An 18,881-nucleotide genomic window follows, 5' to 3' on the forward strand; every position below is an offset into this window, starting at 1 on the left:
TTTTCTAAAAGCTAAGTTTTGTTCATCTTGTGTTACTGTTAGATCTTGCAGGTTCGCTGTTCAGTGATATTTGATAGGCATCTCAGTTCAAATTTTGTTTAGTTTTCCTAAAGAGCTTTTATAAAAGCTAAGTTTTGTGTTCAGTTTAGTTAAATTTTGTGTAGTAAGTGTACACCATGTTAGTGTACATTTATTTCATCTAGCATAGCTTAGTGTGTGTTAGTGTCTGTGTTTTGTGTTTAAAAAAAAAAAAAAAAAGTTAGTGTTTGTTTAGTGCTTTTTTTTTTTTCTTAATTTTGTGTAGTCCTTGTCTGGTGTACTACTTTTCTTATAGTTTAGTAGCTGTCTGTGTACGTCTTTGTCTGCGTGCCTGTCTTGTAAAAAAAACACAAAAACACATTTTGTTCACATTTTCCCCCCCCCAATAAAGTTTAACCCCCCCCCACACACATATCAGCAATAATGAGCGGCATCCGTGGCCGTGGCAGCAGGGGTAGGGGAGTTACTCCCAGTGCTGGATCGCTGCCAGCACGGGGTACCTCTCGTGCCCCTACTAGTGGTAGAGGATCGGGTGCAAGGGGAGTACGCCTGATCCGGGAGTTCTTCCCAACGGGCAGCCGCCCGATATTGCCATCTCAGGCTCAAGTAGTGGTGGACTACATGGGGCACAGCAGTGCCACTGAGTCGTCGGTCCCGACTCACAGTAGTACCACCATTACACCGTTGCCTGTACTACCCCCCCCCCAGCCCCCAAGAGTCCAGCATCTTACTGTTCGACAGCGACAGTGATAGGGATCTCTTGGGGGAGGCCATGCATCAGGCAGACCTCCAGCTCTGTCCTGATGGTCAGGACCTTTTTGAAGGGATGGATGAGGAGGATGGGATACCTGCTGGCAGTATCCCAGAGACATCCCTTCAAACTGGTGCTGCTGTTTTGGTGCAGGAAACAGCAGCACCTAGTCAGACCCAGGCGTGGGTGAGGGGACAGCGGAGCCAGGCTAGAGGCTCCATGTCACGTGGTTCCCTCAGACCAACACATCTCAGCCCTTGGTCTGACATCTCTGGGGGCGAAGAGGGTGACCCATCATGGTTGCCATCTGACGCGTCGGCTCACTACGTCAGTGACGACGGGGAAGGTAAGGCACCCTGGTGAAACGGTGCGCCAGGTCACCACCAGGGAGACCATCGTCAGGGTCTCCACTGGTGATGGCAGCAGGAGGTGTCAGGAGGAGGAGCAGCAGCAGCAGCAGCAGCAGCAGGCAGCTCCACCTGTGCGCACCGAATCCCAGCAGGTGCAAGTAAGCGTCACCCCATCTGACAGGAGGGCGGTGCTGAAGTCACCTGTCTGAATTTCTTTACCCTGGTGGCAGACAACCCTACCGTGGGCCATCTGCCGGATTTGTAAAGTGAGGGTGAAGAGAGGGAAGTGTTTGGCTCGGTGGGTACCACAGCCCTGAACCAGCACCTGAGGATAAACCACTGGGCGTTGTATGACGAGATGAAGCGTGGTGGTGGTAGCAGCGCCACCACCACAAGTGAGCAGGGTACAGCAGCCCTGCCACATCTTCATCTGTTCCAGCAGGTCATGCCCCCCGCTCCCTCTAGTAGAGGTACTGGTACCGGCAGCCAGGACCTCTACTTCCACAGCACCCTCCACGTCTGTGTCCCGCACTGCCGTCCGGCGCCAGGCGTCGATTTCAGACGCCTTTGACCGCACCACTTCCCATCCCCCCTGGAGGGACGACGTGTGCGTTCCCTCAATGGGCTCCTGGCAAGGGTTATTGCCCCAAACATCTGCTGCCCTTCAACATAGTGACAGCAACCCCTTCAGGCTGATGTGGAGCAGGCCCAACCCCAATGGCGTGTCCCCAGCCGCCATTTCTTTGCCAGGACTGGTGTCCCTGCCCTACACCAGCACATTGTGCAGAATGTAACCCTGTCGCTGGATCACGCTGTCAGCGACAGGGTTCATCTGACAATGATGGATGGACCAGCAGGCATGGGCAGGACGCTACATCAGCTTCACGGCCCATTGGGTTTCCCTCCGAGGCGTCGGTGAGGGGATCGTCGGCAACCGATCTTGTGGTGCCGCCCCGGGGTGTCCAGGGGAGAACTGCTGGTCTCCCTCAAGCCATCTGTCTCCGCAGCTGCTGAGCCTCCCAGCAAGCGCCACCGTAGCTACTCAAGTGTGGGCACGTGCGCTGTCAGGCGTGCTCCAGCTTGTTAGTTTTAGGGGACCGGGGACACACTGCAGAAGAAGTGCTGAAAGCACTTCAAGCTCAGGTCCAGAAGTGGCTGACACCCCGAAGGCTCCAGCCAGGTATGGTTGTCTGCGATAACGGCAGCAACCTACTCGCCGCCCTCCATGCTGGCAGTCTGACGCACGTGCCCTGTCTGGCACATGTCCTCAACCTGGTGGTGCAGAAGTTCCTGCGCACTTATCCAGGGTTGAGTGACATTGTGGCAAAGGCGCGTAGGATTGCCAGCCACTTCAGGCGCTCCCCAACCGCTACCGCGTCCCTGTCCAAATTGCAGCGGAAGTACAATCTGCCCTTCACAGGCTGATTGTGGACAGTGTGACGCGGTGGAACTCCACCCTCCACATGCTGAAGAGGTTGTGGGAGCAGCCAAGGGCGGTGAGGGAGTACCTGATGGAACTAGGCACTGAGAGGGCTTCACCACAACTCCCTTTCATCGCCTGTGCGCAGTGGGGGCAGATAAACCAGGTCTGCCAAGTGTTGTCCCCTTCGAGCAGGCGACCAAGATGGTCAGCAGTGAGCAAATTGGCCTCAATAGCGTGCTGCCAATACTGTTCATGCTGGAGAGGACACTAGATCGCCTGCTCGAGGCTGGGGAGAGTGCCTTGGTGGAGCAGGAGGAGTCAGCAATGCTCCACCGAGACCAGGCCAGGACCAGGAGGAGGAGGAGGAGGAGGAGGATGATGATGAAGAGGAGGAGGAGGTGGTTGCTGGTGTCGTCCCGGAGTCAGGGCCTGGTCAGGAGGGGAGAGCCGGTGTTGGGGGCACCGATAGTCCGGGGGTTGGGCATGTCTGAGTTTGACCAGCAGCGCCTCAGGGATGAAGAGTCGCACCTCATTCACCTGGGCCAGCATTGAGGAGTCACAGCGGGCTGTGCTCTTCCCCATGGCTGCCCACATGCTGAGATGCCTCAGGAGGGACCCCCGGGTTAAGACCATCAAGACGAGGGATGATTTCTGGATGGCCACCCTTTTGGATCCCAGGTGCAGGGGAAACTGGAGCAGTTCATCCCAGCCAGCCGGAGGCAGCACCGGATGGAGGAACTGCAGGCAGCCATTGTCAGACGGTTGGAGCAGGCAACTCCCCGGCCTCCAGTTGTCCCCCCTCATCTCACCCAGCAGGTGGCTGCACCCAGCTGCAGCCGAGCAGGGGACCTAATGGAAGAGATGAGGATGTTCTTCCAAACCGAGCGACCCAGTACCACCACCAGCACAGCAGCAGCAGTCACCACCAGCGGCTGGCCCACATGGTGGCAGACTACATGGCGTCCGTCGGTGCTTCTGACAGTATGAGCACCGACGACCCCATGGAGTACTGGGTTGCCAGATTGGACACCTGCGCGAGCTCGCTCAGTATGCTCTGGAGTTATTGTCTTTGCCCCCCCCTCCAGCGTACTATCTGAGCGGACAATCAGCGCGGCAGGTGGGGTGGTCACGGACAAGAGGACCGTCTGTCCACAGACTCCGTGGACAGACTCACATTCATAAAGATGAATGAGTCTGGATCGGCGGTGACTTTCTGGCACCCGTCGTCGGTTCAGGGCGCTGAAGGTCCCTTGCCATGCATTCCCTGATGAAGCCCGGACCTGATGTATTTACAGTGCTGAATATAACTATTTCAACATCAGAGAAAATCAATGTTAATATTTGGTACAGTAGGCTTTCTTTGCAATTACAGCGGTTTCAAACATTTCTTGTAGTTATTACACCAACTTTTGCACACACTGGAGGAGGGATTTTGGCCCACTCCTCCACACAGATCTTCTCTACATCAGTCATGTTTCTGGGCTATCGGCTGAGAAACACGCGTTTGAGCTCCCTCCAAAGATTCTCTATTGGGTTTAGGTCTGGAGACTGGCTAGGCCACGCCAGAACCTTGATATGCTCCTTACAGAGCCAATCCTATGGTTATCCTGGCTGTGTGCTTTGGGTCATTCTCATGTTGGAAGACCCAGCCTCGACCCATCTTCAAAGCTCTAACTCAGGGAAGGAGGTTGTTGCCCAAAATCTTGCAATACATGGCCCCGGTCATCCTCTCCTTAATACAGTACAGTCACCCTGTCCCATGTGCAGAAAAACACCACCAAAGCATGATGCTACCACCCCCATGCTTCACATTAGGGATGGCGTTCTTGGCATGGTACTCATCATTATTCTTCCTCCGAACACGGTTAGTGAAATTATGATCAAAAAATATATTATAGTCTCATCTGACCCACATGATTTTCTCCCATGACTCCTTTGGATCAGTCAAGACAATTATGTCAGCAGTTATTTCACACCCTATATACTCTTATTAAGACTGCTGTACATCATGCAACTCCTGCCCATGTGATATGACTCCTGTATCAACTACTACTGTTAATACTACTACTGCTGCTTCAGCTGCTGCTGCCGCCAGTCAATACACCTATGTCAGCAGTGTTTAACACTCTATATACTCTTATTCCTACTGCTGTTCATCATGGCACCTCTGCCCATGTGATATGACTCTGTATCAACTACTACTGTTAATACTAATCTGCTGCTTCTGCTGCTGCTGCCGCCCAGTCAATACACCTATGTCAGCAGTTATTTCACACTCTATTACTCTTATTAAGACTGCTGTACATCATGGCAACTCCTGCCCATGTGATATGACTCTGTATCAACTACTACTGTTAATACTACTACTGCTGCTTCTGCTGCTGCTGCCGCCCAGTCAATACACCTATGTCAGCAGTTATTTCACACCTCTATATACTCTTATTAAGACTGCTGTACATCATGGCAACTCCCTGCCCATGTGATATGACTCTGTATCAACTACTACTGTTAATACTACTACTGCTGCTTCTGCTGCTGCTGCCGCCAGTCAATACTCCTATGTCCAGCAGTTATTTCACACTCTATATACTCTTATTAAGACTGCTGTACATCATGGCAACTCCTGCCCATGTGATATGACTCTGTATCAACTACTACTGTTTGATACTACTACTGCTGCTTCTGCTGTTGCTGCTGCCGCCCAGTCAATACACCTATGTCAGCAGTTGTTTCACACTCTATATACTCTTATTCATACTGCTGTTCATCATGGCAACTCATGCCCAAGTGATATGACTCTGTATCAACTACTACTGTCTAATATACTACTGCTGCTGCTGCTGCTGCTCAGTCAAGACAACTATGTCAAAAGTAATTTCCCACTCTATATACTCCTATTACCACTGCTGTTCATCATGGCACCCTCTGCCCAAGTGATATGACTCTGTATCTACTACTACTACTACTACTGCTGCTGCTGCTCAGTCAAGACACCTATGTAAAAGTTAATTCCACTCTATATATACTCCTATTACCACTGCTGTTCACTGATACCACTGATAGTTAATTTATCCCTTAACTACCCCCATTTGTGAGGGTCGGGGTTTTCCTTTAAAGTCCCATGCAAATCAATGGAAATGTATGTTCCCACATAACTTCTGTACGCCTGGAGATATTTCAATAATACCCGCTATTACATATTACTTATATGCCAAATAAAAATATATAACAGTTAAATTAACCCTTACCAACACCCTTATATAAAAGATGGGTATATTTATATTACTATGATTTTCCTCCCCCAAAAGGTTAAGATAGGAAGACCGGGCAAACGCCGGGTATTCAGCTAGTAATAGTATAAAATGTTTTCGGTTATTATTAAGCTAGATGTGTTGATGTTGATGTTGATGTTGATGTGTTAGATGTGAAGTTAGATGTGTTTAAAAAACTAACAATTTCAATAAGAAATGAAACCTTTGCAAAATATAACATTTTTTATTAAAAAAAAAAAAAAAAAAATTAGGACATTAACTTCTGAAGCTCTGTCACCCTCATCATGTTTTTCGCCAGTTGTTGCACCGTTGTTGATTTTGGCGCATCAAAAACAGTATCTGCTGCTCATTTGCCATTACTCTCTTCGTCAGGTTTTTCATGGGCAGCTTGTTTCACCTCTAGCTTTTTTAGAACTGTTAGGATATAAGAAAAAAACATTTGGATTCAAAGACCGTTACGAAAGATTATTTTCAGCCCTTAAAAATAATAAAGTCTGACTTAAGAGACTCTATGAAGAGGATCTGGCAGAGGCAATTCTCTTCCTTAGAACTCTACATTGCATTTATTTGCATTTGCTAAGCCTAGAACTACATTTCAAGATTAATATAACCCATTTCTAGGTTTTTCATATTTTTTTTTTGGGTTCTTATAGATAAGCTTTGTTTTGGTTCTAAAACAGCCAAATAATGTGGTCTGTATTTTTGAACTGTTAAGATCATGTTCCTGATGTTTAAGCCTGCTGCTACTATCCAGTCACTTGATTGTTTTCATTGTGTTTGTCTTTTTGCTTAAACTGTGCAATACAGTAGACTGTTGGCTTCCCAGCCAGTAGTCCTGTGGTAGTTTGCGTTTCTTTCCCTCAAGGAATCTATAAAATACATTCGCATATTAATACAGAGGAGTCGGAGTCGGGGAGTCGGGGAGTCGGGGAGTCGGAGTCTGAAGTACATAAAACTGAGGAGTCGGAGTCGAAAAATTTATCTACCGACTCCACAGCCCTGCTTTAAATGCTGTCCATTTTTAGAGCTACATTTTATTGTTGAAATTTTATTAATATATGTGCACATATTTACCCTCCTGATTGACGGTATAATTAACTGTCTCATCCTGCTCCTCTTCCTCGTCACCCACTACTCCACCAGAAGTTTCGGGGGGGGGGTGCAGCTCCTCCTCTTGCTCCTCCACAGGAACTGGGGGTGGTGATGTGGATGGCCCTGGCTGCTCCTCCTCATCCCTCTCCTCCTCTTCCACATCCTCCTCCTGCTCCTCCTCTGCGGCCTGTCGCCTTGTGCGCTTGGGGCGCACAGTTGGTAGCGGAGCTCCTATAATAACACAATGTTCATATATATAAAAATGTTTCTAATGACGTATGCCAAATTCTGTGTACTCTACTGTAATTGTATTGAATACAAATTAATTTATATAGACAGTTAACCAATGGGACAATGTTATATTAAAGGGTCTTGTGGGCACTACAGGGGAACTGAGCGTGAGTGGGCTGCCACCATGGTAAAATGAGCTGTTTTTGTCTCCTTTGTTTTGTTTCAAGACGATCTCATGTTAAAAAAAAGTACTTGATGGGAGTACACAGGATTACTATAACAACCCCACGCCTAACACAGGAATTAGTGGGAATCTATATATAGAAAAATCAACGGTGTGTGTGCATGTATGTATGTATGTTCCACCATCACGTCCAAACGGCTAAAGATATTTACATGAAACTTGGCACACAGGTTACTATATGTCAGCCACATATATAGGATTGGTGGTTTAACCCATACCCACCCCCATTTGCCTTGGTCAGGGTTTTTCTTTAAAGTCCCATTCAACTCTATGGGAAATACATGTTATTTCATAACAGCTGTAGATATTTCGATAACACTTGGTCACATGTTATCTATACGTCCACTTAAAGTATAGGATCGTTAATTTATCCCTTAACTAACCCCATTGGTGAGGGTCGGGCTTTTTGTTTAAAGTCCCATGCAAAGCAATGGGAAATATGTTCCCCACATAACTTCTGTGTTCCTGTCTGCTGTCCCATGTTTTTTTCCAACAGTACTATGAATACCTTGGCTGGTGGTGATATATGTTACAACAACATGGCGTCTTGGTTAACAACATCTGACCTTACATTAATTACATATGACCTTACATAACTGTCCCCAAGGGACCCGGGCTGGCTCAACGCGATGCCACTGCGCTGACAAGCCATTTCACCTCTGGCAGCTAGGGGTTCGGATCCCGCTCTCGGCTACATGTGAATTGAGTTTGGTGGTCTCAGCTCGGCCCCCGGTGGGTGTGCTATGCGAGGTAGCCTGCGCTTAGTATGCCCACCTCCCTCCCACAAAAACCACCACACTTACACACGCACTCGCAATTGGTGTTAACATGCACGCACTCTGACCATGCGGTCTCTAAAAAGAGAGGCGAAGGACTAACGGGGCTGGTTGAGCGGAGCAAATCCTCTCACTCCCTTATAGGGAGTCCCTCTGCCCCGTGGGGCTTCGAAGCGGAGCAGGTAGACGGTCTGTGTGGAGGACCCCCTCACACACCGCCATTGCCACCCCGGGGCATGGGAGAAAGGTGGCAGATTACCTCTGGGGGAGCCAGCCTACTCCCAACTCCTGCAGTCCGGCTCCTCTCTCGAGTACACGCACAAAATACACTTTAGGGAAAAAAAACATAACTGTGACCAATAACTTACCAGGATGATATTTATTCCGGATACGCCTGACCCGGTTCATCTGGCGCCTCTTCAGGTCGGACCACTTTTTGAGGATCGCCATGCGAGTGTGTTCTTCGCCTAGTTCCTCAATCAGGGAGCTTATAACTCCCTGTTTTTCTTGCTGCCTCCGCAGCTCATCGTATCCTGTTTCCAGGAACTTCTGCAAGATGAAGAACAAAGTATATTGTAATACTTTTGTTGACAGCCTTATGGATATATGACATAAATGTATGCTATTCAACAATTGGAAGCATTCTCGCCTTATTAATCAATGACAGGGGTAACATGACAGATTTTATATACTGCCATTTCGGTCGCCACCTTTTTTACATAAATATAGCAGCCATTATCATTTGCATAATTATGAATATATACTAACTTTTAAACTAGACTAAAATGCAGTTGAAGATAATGAAATAACAGTGGTCAAAATACTTACACAAATCAGCAACTTTTCCTCAGATACAGTGAAATTACTTCCAACCATCTTGCTCTGCGATTGCGTTGCGATCATAAAGTTGGAAACTGGCAAGGGTCCAGGAAATGGTCGCGTGTTGTTCGCGTGTTGATTGCGCTGCTTGGACCGAGATGGGTCCATATGCTTCGGCTGTATGGACCACAGTAACTCTTTTCCCTGTCAGGAGCCTAACGCCCCGGGGGGTCAGAGACGGGACCTTTTCGGAGGACCACTGACGTATACAACCGTCGCAGTTTTTTGTGATGTCACTCTTTAGGTGTGTGCAAATTTTTCCTTGCACCGGGTGGAGTTTTTGGTTGTTGTTTTGCACGCCACAGGCTTTTCACAGAAAATAACCAGCTGGAGGCAGAATGTTGCAAAACACTACGGGTTTGTTACCTAACTTGGGTTTCAAGACCAGTCCACCTCCAGCTGTTGCAAAACTACTACTCCCATCAGCCACGGTCTGTCAGTGCATGCTAAGAATTTACTTTTGCTGCATCTAGGGTGCCACAGTTTAGAGACCCGTGCATAAAGGCCTGAAAAATGTGGGCCTGCAGAAACTTACAATACTAGAAGTGCCAGCATTCCCAGGCATGCTGGAAGTTGTAGTTCTGCAACATCTAAAGGGCAATATGTAATCGAACGTCCTTGGGCCTTGAGGACCTGAAGTCAGGACGTTCGCATACGTCCTATGTCCAATAAAATGTTAAATTCATTATGCTAAATAACAAGGAAAAAGTGCCTAAATACACATTTGCCAAACCAGGGTGTCTGCAGCTGTCCAGGCATGCTGGGACTTGTAGTTTTGTAAAAGCAGGAGACACATTTTTTGTGAAATACTAATATCTGATCATATTATACTAACTTTTAAACTAGACTAAAATGCAGTTGAAGATGATGAAATAACAGTGGTCAAAATACTTACACAAATCAGCAACTTTTCCTCAGACTTAGTGAAATTGCTTCCAACCATGTTGCTGTGTGATTGCGCTGCGATCATAAGTTGGAAACTGGCAAGGCTCCAGGAAATGGTCGCGTGTTGTTCGCGCAATTGCGCATGCGCGATCGAAAAATCGCAATCGCAATATGTATTTCGGTTAAAATATCATACATATTCGATTTCAGAGTGCTGCTACAGCAGTTTTCGAAATATCTGCAATAAATTTCGCATTCGCATGTTGCGATATTTCGATAAAATATCAGGAATATTCTGAGCCAATCAGAGCGCTCCTCCAGCATATCTCGAAATTGCGCAATAAATATCGCATTCGCATGTTGCGATATTTCGATAAAATATCACGAATATTCTGAGCCAATCAGAGCGCTCCTCCAGCATATCTCGAAATTGCGCAATAAATATCGCATTCGCATGTTGCGATATTTCGATAAAATATCACGAATATTCTGAGCCAATCAGAGCGCTCCTCCAGCATATCTCGAAATTCCGCAATAAATATCGCATTCGCATGTTGCGATATTTCGATAAAATATCACGAATATTCTAAGCCAATCAGAGCGCTCCTCCAGCATATCTCGAAATTCCGCAATAAATATCGCATTCGCATGTTGCGATATTTCGATAAAATATCACGAATATTCTAAGCCAATCAGAGCGCTCCTACCGCAGTTATTAAAAAAATCGCAATTATTTTCGCATTCGCAATAGCGAAAAATCGCATTCAATTAATTTCGATAAAATATCACGAATATTCGAATTTAGCGAATATATCTCGAATATTCGAATATATATTCGAGATATATCGCGAAATCGAATATGGCATATTCTGCTCAACACTATTGATCATACCCCCCACCTTAAGCTCCTCTTCTCAAGAGGGAATAGATTCAGTTCCTCTAATCTTTCCTTATATCTGAGCTCCTCCATGCCTCTTATCAGTTTGGTTGCCGTTCTCCAGTTCCCCCGACATCCTTTTTGAGAACTGGTGCCCAAAACTGAACTGCATATTCCAGATGAGGTCTTACTAATGATTTGAACAAGGGAAAAATTATATCTCGCTCTTTGGAGTCCATACCTCTCAATACAAGAAAGGACTTTGGAAATCGCAGCTTGGCATTGCATGCTATTATTGAGCTTATGATCTACCAAAATCCCCAGATCCTTCTCCACTATGGATCCCACCCCCCCAGTTGTCAACATTAAACCTCATTTGCCACTTGGTTGCCCAATTAGAGGACGTTAATTCAGGTCATGGGTAGCCTTTCTGGCACCGCCCAGCTTGACAAACTTTAATGGAGAAATCAAAGGAGAAAACAGTACAATACAACCATCAACACAGAAAAAAAAAATGTAGAAGTATAAGAATCTGGCTGTGCTCCCCCCTTCTTGCTTCTATTACAGTTTAAACCCCAAATTCAGTAACCACCACCTACTTATACAGCAGATTTGGACCTTAGTCTGTGCCTAAGTTTACTACATCATTCACCGGTATCACATGTGCCAGTGATCCAAGAATTTTATGTTTATTTGAAACCTGTGTAAAATAAACTCTAGCCATCTAACAAGATCTGCTGGTATAAGTAGTGAACATTTTACAAAAGTCAATTTTTGTTTATTACTCATAGCTGTAGGTCTTATTAGCAGGGGGGTCAAGCTCAATTTCCTCACAGGCTGCATCAGCAGTATTATTGCCTTAAAAGGGCCTGTTGTATCTGAGATGTGCTGAGTTTGACTAATATTCATTGGGCATGGAAGATTAAATACAACGGTGAAAGTGGCCCCAGCTAACTAAGAATAAAGGGGTTGTAAAGATTATTTTTTTTTTAAATAACAAATATGGTATACTTTCCTTCTCTGTGCAAGGGTTTTGCACATAGTGACTCCGATCCTTCTCTCCCGGGGCCCCCCTGCGGCGCACCTCCCGGCATCGAGTGCCCCCTTGGAGACCCGCATTCCAAAGAGGCACTCATGCGGGCGCGCTCCCGATTCCTGCTGCTGGGTCTATTGACACAGACAGCAGGACTCTGCTCCGCCCCGTGTCACTGGATTTGATTGACAGCAGTGGGAGCCAATGGCTGTTGCTGCTGAAATCAATCTATCCAATGAGGACTCGAGACAGCGGCTGGAGCTGCTGTACTTCTTCTTGTCGCTGGGAAAGATTGGGGTTCAGGTAAGTATTGTCTGCAGCACTATAAAAGTTTTTCACTTTATGCATTGAATGCATTATGGAGAAAAACCTCAGGGTTTACACCCCTTTAAGGTTTGGGTTTTGGGCGGAATGCATGTTAGCGTTGGTGATCCGCTATGTTTTTTAACTGTGGACAAATAATATTCTTGTTCATTTTGACATGGGATGCTGCTAAATACCTACTAGGGTGGCAAGCAGAAGTTGTCCAGTGAGCACCATGTCCTGGCACAGTCCTTTTGAAAAAGCAAATTCTGTATGACCCACTGCACACGGCTATATCCCCTTTCTAGCAACTTTGATAAAGAAAAACAAGATTTTTATTTCACACATATTGCACACACATCACACACATGTTTAAGCTGTCCAACAAAATCTCTCTATGGCCAGCCCTACTCTGCAAATGCTACTGTGGACACAATGCCAACATGGGGCAAATGGACACAAAATGGGGGAGAGCTACTAGGTTCCAATCTGGTCACTAACCTGCAATGAAACAGAAACAAGATATACCTGTGCTCAAATCCCAATAGCTCTTGCATGCATATACTGTAATCTATCAGATGCTAAAGTGCTCTTGTTTCTGCACAGTATTTTAAGGACACTGAGGGTCTGAGCGGTGGTGTTTATTCAGTTCCAGGGGTGTCTTATGCTCAGAGTTCAGGGTGCGCTACGTAGAGAGTACATTGTTTAGGGGTGCACTACGTACAGAGCATAGGGTTTAGGGGTACGCTATGTACAGAGTTCACTATGCACAGTGTGCAACCTCCCCTCTCCCAAAGTTTTCTTGCGTCTCTACTCTCCTACCTGGCCCGGCTCCAGTACCTCCCTGTGTAAGCAGCTCTGCTCGCATTTAAGGGAGGCAGTTTTCTCTCTGGAGGACTATGCCTGCCGTGAGTGTGTGCAGGGATTTGTTACATCCAGGAGCTGCTGAGATCAAAGCAATCCCTTGTAAACACAGAAGTGAGCGCTGGGAGCAAATGGCGAGAGCCGGAGGGGGTAAAATGGAGTTCTGTCACAATCCGACTGTAAAAACTGGGATGAGGGCCACATGATAAGGCCTGGTAGGATCTGGCCTCTGGGCCTTGCATTTGACATATGCCTAGAAGATTGTTAGATGTTTCTTTACTCCTGAATTGATGTTTGAAGGTAGCCTTCTTTTGTTGCTTAGGATCCTTTTATTAGGTATTGGTATTCTGGTTGGAAATATAGATCCATTCCTTAAATTAGTCTTAAAGCTAAAACCCATGTCAGTTTTTAACCATCTGTGTACCATTGGAAAGATTTCCCTTCACTTCCTGTCTCATAGCCAAAACTTGAAGTGAGAGGAAATCCCTTTCAAATTAGGGAATCCCTAGATAGCAATAAAAACCTGACAATTGTTCCCTTTCTATTGTATCCAAGCTTAAAAAAAAAAATTCCCTTTAGAAATACTTTACGCGTTTTTATTAAACTAGGACATCACTTATCTCTTTCTGTTGTAGCTGAAGAACTACAATTGGATGAAGCTTTGTTAACCGTGAGAAATCATCTTTCTGATGCTATAACTCTGCTTTATGTCTCTGATTACTGCTATCAGGTAAGAATATGCAATATATCAGGATGTAAGATGTGAGCATTACTAGATATATTTTATTTTATTTATATTTTTGGGGGGGAAAACATGTGTTATTAGGAACTAAAAAATGCTAGCCTATGTAATAGTAACAGGAAAATAGAGACAACCCCCCCCCCCCCTAACGGGACTTTTAATGGCCTAAAATGACAATACATGAAATTAAATATTAAAAAGTATACATTTTTTATTATAAATATAAAATATTGGAAGTGGCTGGTAACATCAAAAGTCAACATGAATACATAGACGTAAAAACATAGAGGCTCTAAAGGGGTCACAGGACTACCACAATGAGAATCACCATGGCAAAACATGCAGACTACACACGACGCGTTTCAGAAACTTCTTTTTTCAGGGGTATATATGTAAATAGAGCAGGTTACTTCTGTATTTAAAGAAGCAAACACACCCCTAAAGAAAGAAGTTTCTGAAACGTGTTGGGTATGGTCTGCATGCTATGCCATGGTGATTCTCATCACAGGAGTCCTGTGACCCCTTTAGAGCCTCTATGTTCTTATGTGTTCCATGTATTCATGTTGACTTTTGGTGTTACCAGTCACTTCCAATATTTTATACTTCTAATAAAAAAATGTTGTATACTTTTTCATACTTCATTTCATGTATTGTCATTTGGGCCCGTTAGGGTGGGTTCTCTCCATTTCCAGATGTATTGAGATGTAGGTCCACCCCATTGGTCAACCACACCACTTCCCTCTTTGATTGTATGTAATAGTAACATGCCCTCTGGCTACCAGGTGCATTGTTGATGTCTAATATAATTAGAGACTGCAGAATAGAGCTATGCATTATAACAATATAGGGATCCTTGAGTTTCCCATTAAATCTGATGTGGTGGAGCTCCTTGTGCAGTCTTATAGCAGCTTTTAACAAAAAAAAAATGAGAAGTTATGGATTAAAAAGTTTCAAAAAGGTGCATTAAATGCTTTTTAATGTGCATGTAAAACACTTATGAACGTGCATGTAATAATGCTCAATCCATATGCATGTTACTGCATACACATTAATGTGAGCTGGAACTTGTGGTGCAGCCCTCTTTTCAAATTTGTTGCTCCCCTGTCCAGGACAGTTTTCTAGTGCTGCTCCAGCCCCTGGAAATTTCAATGCCTATATGTTCTACATTTAATTTACATAAAGCTGTTGATGTTATTATAGGGATCTTTGTTCCTGATGTAGTAGCAGAGTTCACAGTGTTAAACAGAATGAATACTTTTCGTTATACAGTGCCTTAAAAAAGTATTCATACGCCTTGAAATGTATGTGATAGAACAACACAAAGTGCTGCATAATTGTGAAGTGGATGGAAAATGATAAATAGTTTTCAATTTTTTTTACAAATAAATATGTGAAAAGCATGGCGTGCATTTCTAATCAGCCCCCCTCAAGAGTCAATACTTTGTAGAAACACCTTTCACTGCAATTACAGCTGCAAGTCTTTTTGGGGATGTCTCTACCAGCTTTGCACATCTAGGGCCAGATCCACAAAGCTGATGCGCCGACTTAACTCGAGATACGCGGCGTAATTAAAATTTACACGGCGCGTATCTTTGCGCCTGATCCTCAAAACGAGATACACCTTAAAATCATGTTTTTCCGTCCTACCTAAAAAAATTACACCGGCGCTTTTCCGTGCGCAAATTACGCTAGACACGCCGCTGTTTTGATAGGCAAAGATGCAAATGAGGAGATAGGGCGATCCACAAAATTAAGTGTGTGCACCGTAGATTACGCCCTGTGCGCTTCTGTTAGTTTCAATGTGTAAATTTACACTTTATAAAAAGGTGCCCTAATTTTACACATGCCGTGTAAAGGTCAGCTAAAGCAACACCATTAAGGAAGAGCTGAGCACACACACTTGCTGGACTAAAATCTGTATGCCAACATGCCAGGGGCATCCATGCGCATAGCTAGACTAGTGACTTCAGTGACCGAGGGTACCCCCTATTTTGAGGGAACCGCAGTCAGGAGACGCCTCGCAGAATGCATCTTTGCACAGTAAACACACACATTAATTATGTCACAATGAGAATGCATGAATGCACACCACTGTGGTCCCTAGCACAGACATATCACATGCACATCTAATTGGATTAGATCCAAGTACCACCCCCCCCCCCCCCCCATTGGTACTTGGGAGCAGTAACGCCACGCCACGGCTCCAATTCTGTTACTGTGCATTCATACACCATTCAGGGACCTGGGATCACTTCTCCCTGGTCCTGGGGATCCCTTCTCCACCAAAACTGAGGATGACACCCTTATTTAATCAGGAATGCCACCCCCCCCACATTCACACATCATCACACACATAAACCAAATCATAAGTACAGTATAATAAACAAAATCATAAAAATAAAAAATAAATCATAAAAATAAAAAAATAAAAAGTACCCCTGCAAATTAATTGCGGCGGGCGATTGCTCCATCTGGGGCTGCCCACGGGCACGGGCACGGCCAACCGGAGGATCTTCATGGGGGGGGGGGTGTTAGCAGGGGAGGGAGCATTTTCGTGGGGGGGTGTTAGCAGGGGAGGGAGTATCTTCATGGGGGTGGGTGGGGTGAGCAGGGGAAGGAGGAGCCTCCCCTGGTGTCTGTCCTCCTGCTGGCCTGCCCTCCAAGGCCACTGCTATCCTTGTCAGACAGTTTGTGAGGGCAGCCGCATTGGCCTGGCCAGCCCGGGTATTGTCCTGGACAGCCCGGGTATTGTCCTGCACATAGCCTGGGTCAGGGCAGTCACCTCCTGGGCCACGCCTGTTGTGGCAGTCTGCAGCTCACACAAGCATGTGATGAGCGCCAATGAGTTTGTGGCCACATCACCGAGTGACTCCTTCATTACACTCAGGCTGTGCTACATCTGGGTCAGAGTCTCTTTTATCTGACCCAGATGGCGGGTCTGCCGGGCATTGTCCTTCTGCAGACTGGCCGGCAGATGCTCGGCCACCCCCCTGGTCTCCTGGGTAGCCATCCTGCCTGCCCCTGAGGCTTGTGGCCTGGGAGGAGGGGGGAGAGTGACCCTTGTGGGTTGCGGCCTGTTGGGGGAGGAGTGTGAGGGGCTACCCCTGATGGTGGCCTGACTGCTGCCAGCCTCTGGGGTAGGCTCTGGGGTAGCCTCAGGGGTAGCCTCAAGGGTAGCCTCAAGGATCATCATATCCGAGGCCAAAAGGACTTCCCGGCCAATATCAAGATCTTCTTCCTCCACCCCCTCATCCTCCTCCCCCTCATCCTCCTCCCCCTCAACCTCCTCATGAGGGGAGGTTTGGCCACTCCCCTCCCCTGGGGAATCCTGCCCTTCTTGGGACTCATCAGCAGCCTATTGTCTTTGGGGTGGTGCAGCAGCCTGGCCTGATGGCCCAGCAACCTCCTGGTCATCTGTGGAGGACACAAAACAATCACAGGTTTGAGGATCCACACACTTGGCACATCTTCCCTTCCCCCACCTACACATGCTAATCACCAGATAGAAAATCCAAAAACTTACCTGGCCTCACAGGAACACCTGTCTGATATCCACGCAGGCCCACCACCTACTCTGGCTGGGAAACACCGGGCCACTGCCCATTCCTCCTCACTCAGACGGATGGGGCAGGGCCCCCCTCCTCCAGTGCCCATGGTATGGGCAGTGATCTTTGCCACCTTATTACGGACCACGCTCTTTAGATCGTTGATCTTTTTTTGGATGCCAGCGGGGGTCCTCGTCTCCCCCCCCGCCGCATTGATCCGTAACCTTCTTTAGAATCGCCTTCCTTTGGGCCGGGGAGGTGTTCCGGCTATCAGGGCCATGCAAATATCGGCCATATTGGACGATAGCCCGAGCAAGAATTTGCTTCTCTACCTGATTAAAATTGAGCTTCCTGCGCTTGGGTGCCATCACAGACACCACTCAGCAACAAGAAGAAACTCACAGGACAAACAAACAAAAATATACACACAACAAACAAACAAAAAAACTCACAGAAGAAACACACAACAAGCAAAACACACAAGCAGACAGCTACTACAAATTCAAAAACAAACACGCAAAAAACAAACACAAAATACAATCAGAAAAAAACAAACACAAAATACAATAAAAAAAAAAAAAAACACTCAGAAAAAAACAAACAGAAAATACACTTAGCAGAAACAAACACCAACTACAATCTAATACTCCTCCAAAACTTCTCAATCACACACAACTCACCAACAAACACCGACAAACGTTCAGAGCAGAAGCAACTTGCTCTAGGAAGGGTAACATAGGGAAATACTTTTGCAAGGGAAGTGTGTTTGTCTGGGGCTATTTATACACAGGGCGATCCTCAAACTAAGTACGCTTGGCCTTTTTCCTATCTCACTGATTGCACCAAGCCAAGTTCTGCACATGCCCAGTGAGAAGCAGATTCGTGCACGCATGCGCAGTACGGCCGGCCCTTCATTTGCGTGGGGTCACGGCTCATTACAATGAAGCACGCCCACTTCCTTCCCACTTGCAATAACCCCGCTATACGCCTCGGGATTTAAGTTACGCTTGCGCATTTTTGTGCGCAAATGCGCTGTGGATACGGCACTTACGACACCAAATTAGGGCGCCGTAACTTAAATGACATAAGTTTTGAGTAACTTAATTTGCGGCGCTGGCTGTGGATCTGGCCCCTAGAGAGTGACATTTTTACCCATTCTGCTTTGCAAAATTGAATTTAGGTCTGGACTTTGATTGGGCCATTCTAACACATGAATATGCTTTGATATAAACCATTCCATTGTAGCTCTGGCTGTATTTTTACGGTCGTTGTCCTGCTGGAAGGTGAACCTCCCCCCCCCCCAGTCTCAAGTCTTTTGCAGACTCTAACAGGTTTTCTTCTAAGATTGCCTTGTATTAGGCTCCATCCATCTTCCCACTAACTCTGACCAGCTTCAGATTTTTATCTGACATGCATCTGATAAAAATCAATCATTGAAAAGCATTAACAAAAAACGTGCATACATCAATATCATGTAAATAAAGTGCAACTAAGTTTATATAACATGTGCAGATCAAATCTCCTACAATTGATTGATGAATGTCTTGATCACAAGTATGGAAATAATAAACACGT

At 46.0% G+C, this 18,881-nt stretch overlaps 1 protein-coding gene across 1 annotated transcript in view; it reads left to right on the top strand.

The window, feature by feature from the left end:
• Positions 1-18,881, top strand: part of LOC120910441 (heparan-alpha-glucosaminide N-acetyltransferase-like) — a 468,708-nt gene that overhangs the window by 12,071 nt on the left and 437,756 nt on the right. The window contains exon 2 of the mRNA XM_040322198.1: positions 13,655-13,749. Coding sequence (XP_040178132.1) covers positions 13,655-13,749 — 95 coding nt within the window. The remainder of the gene's footprint in view (positions 1-13,654; positions 13,750-18,881) is intronic.

The sequence above is a fragment of the Rana temporaria genome, chromosome 8, assembly GCF_905171775.1.
Source record: "Rana temporaria chromosome 8, aRanTem1.1, whole genome shotgun sequence".
In the NCBI taxonomy this organism is placed as follows: Eukaryota; Metazoa; Chordata; class Amphibia; order Anura; family Ranidae; genus Rana; species Rana temporaria.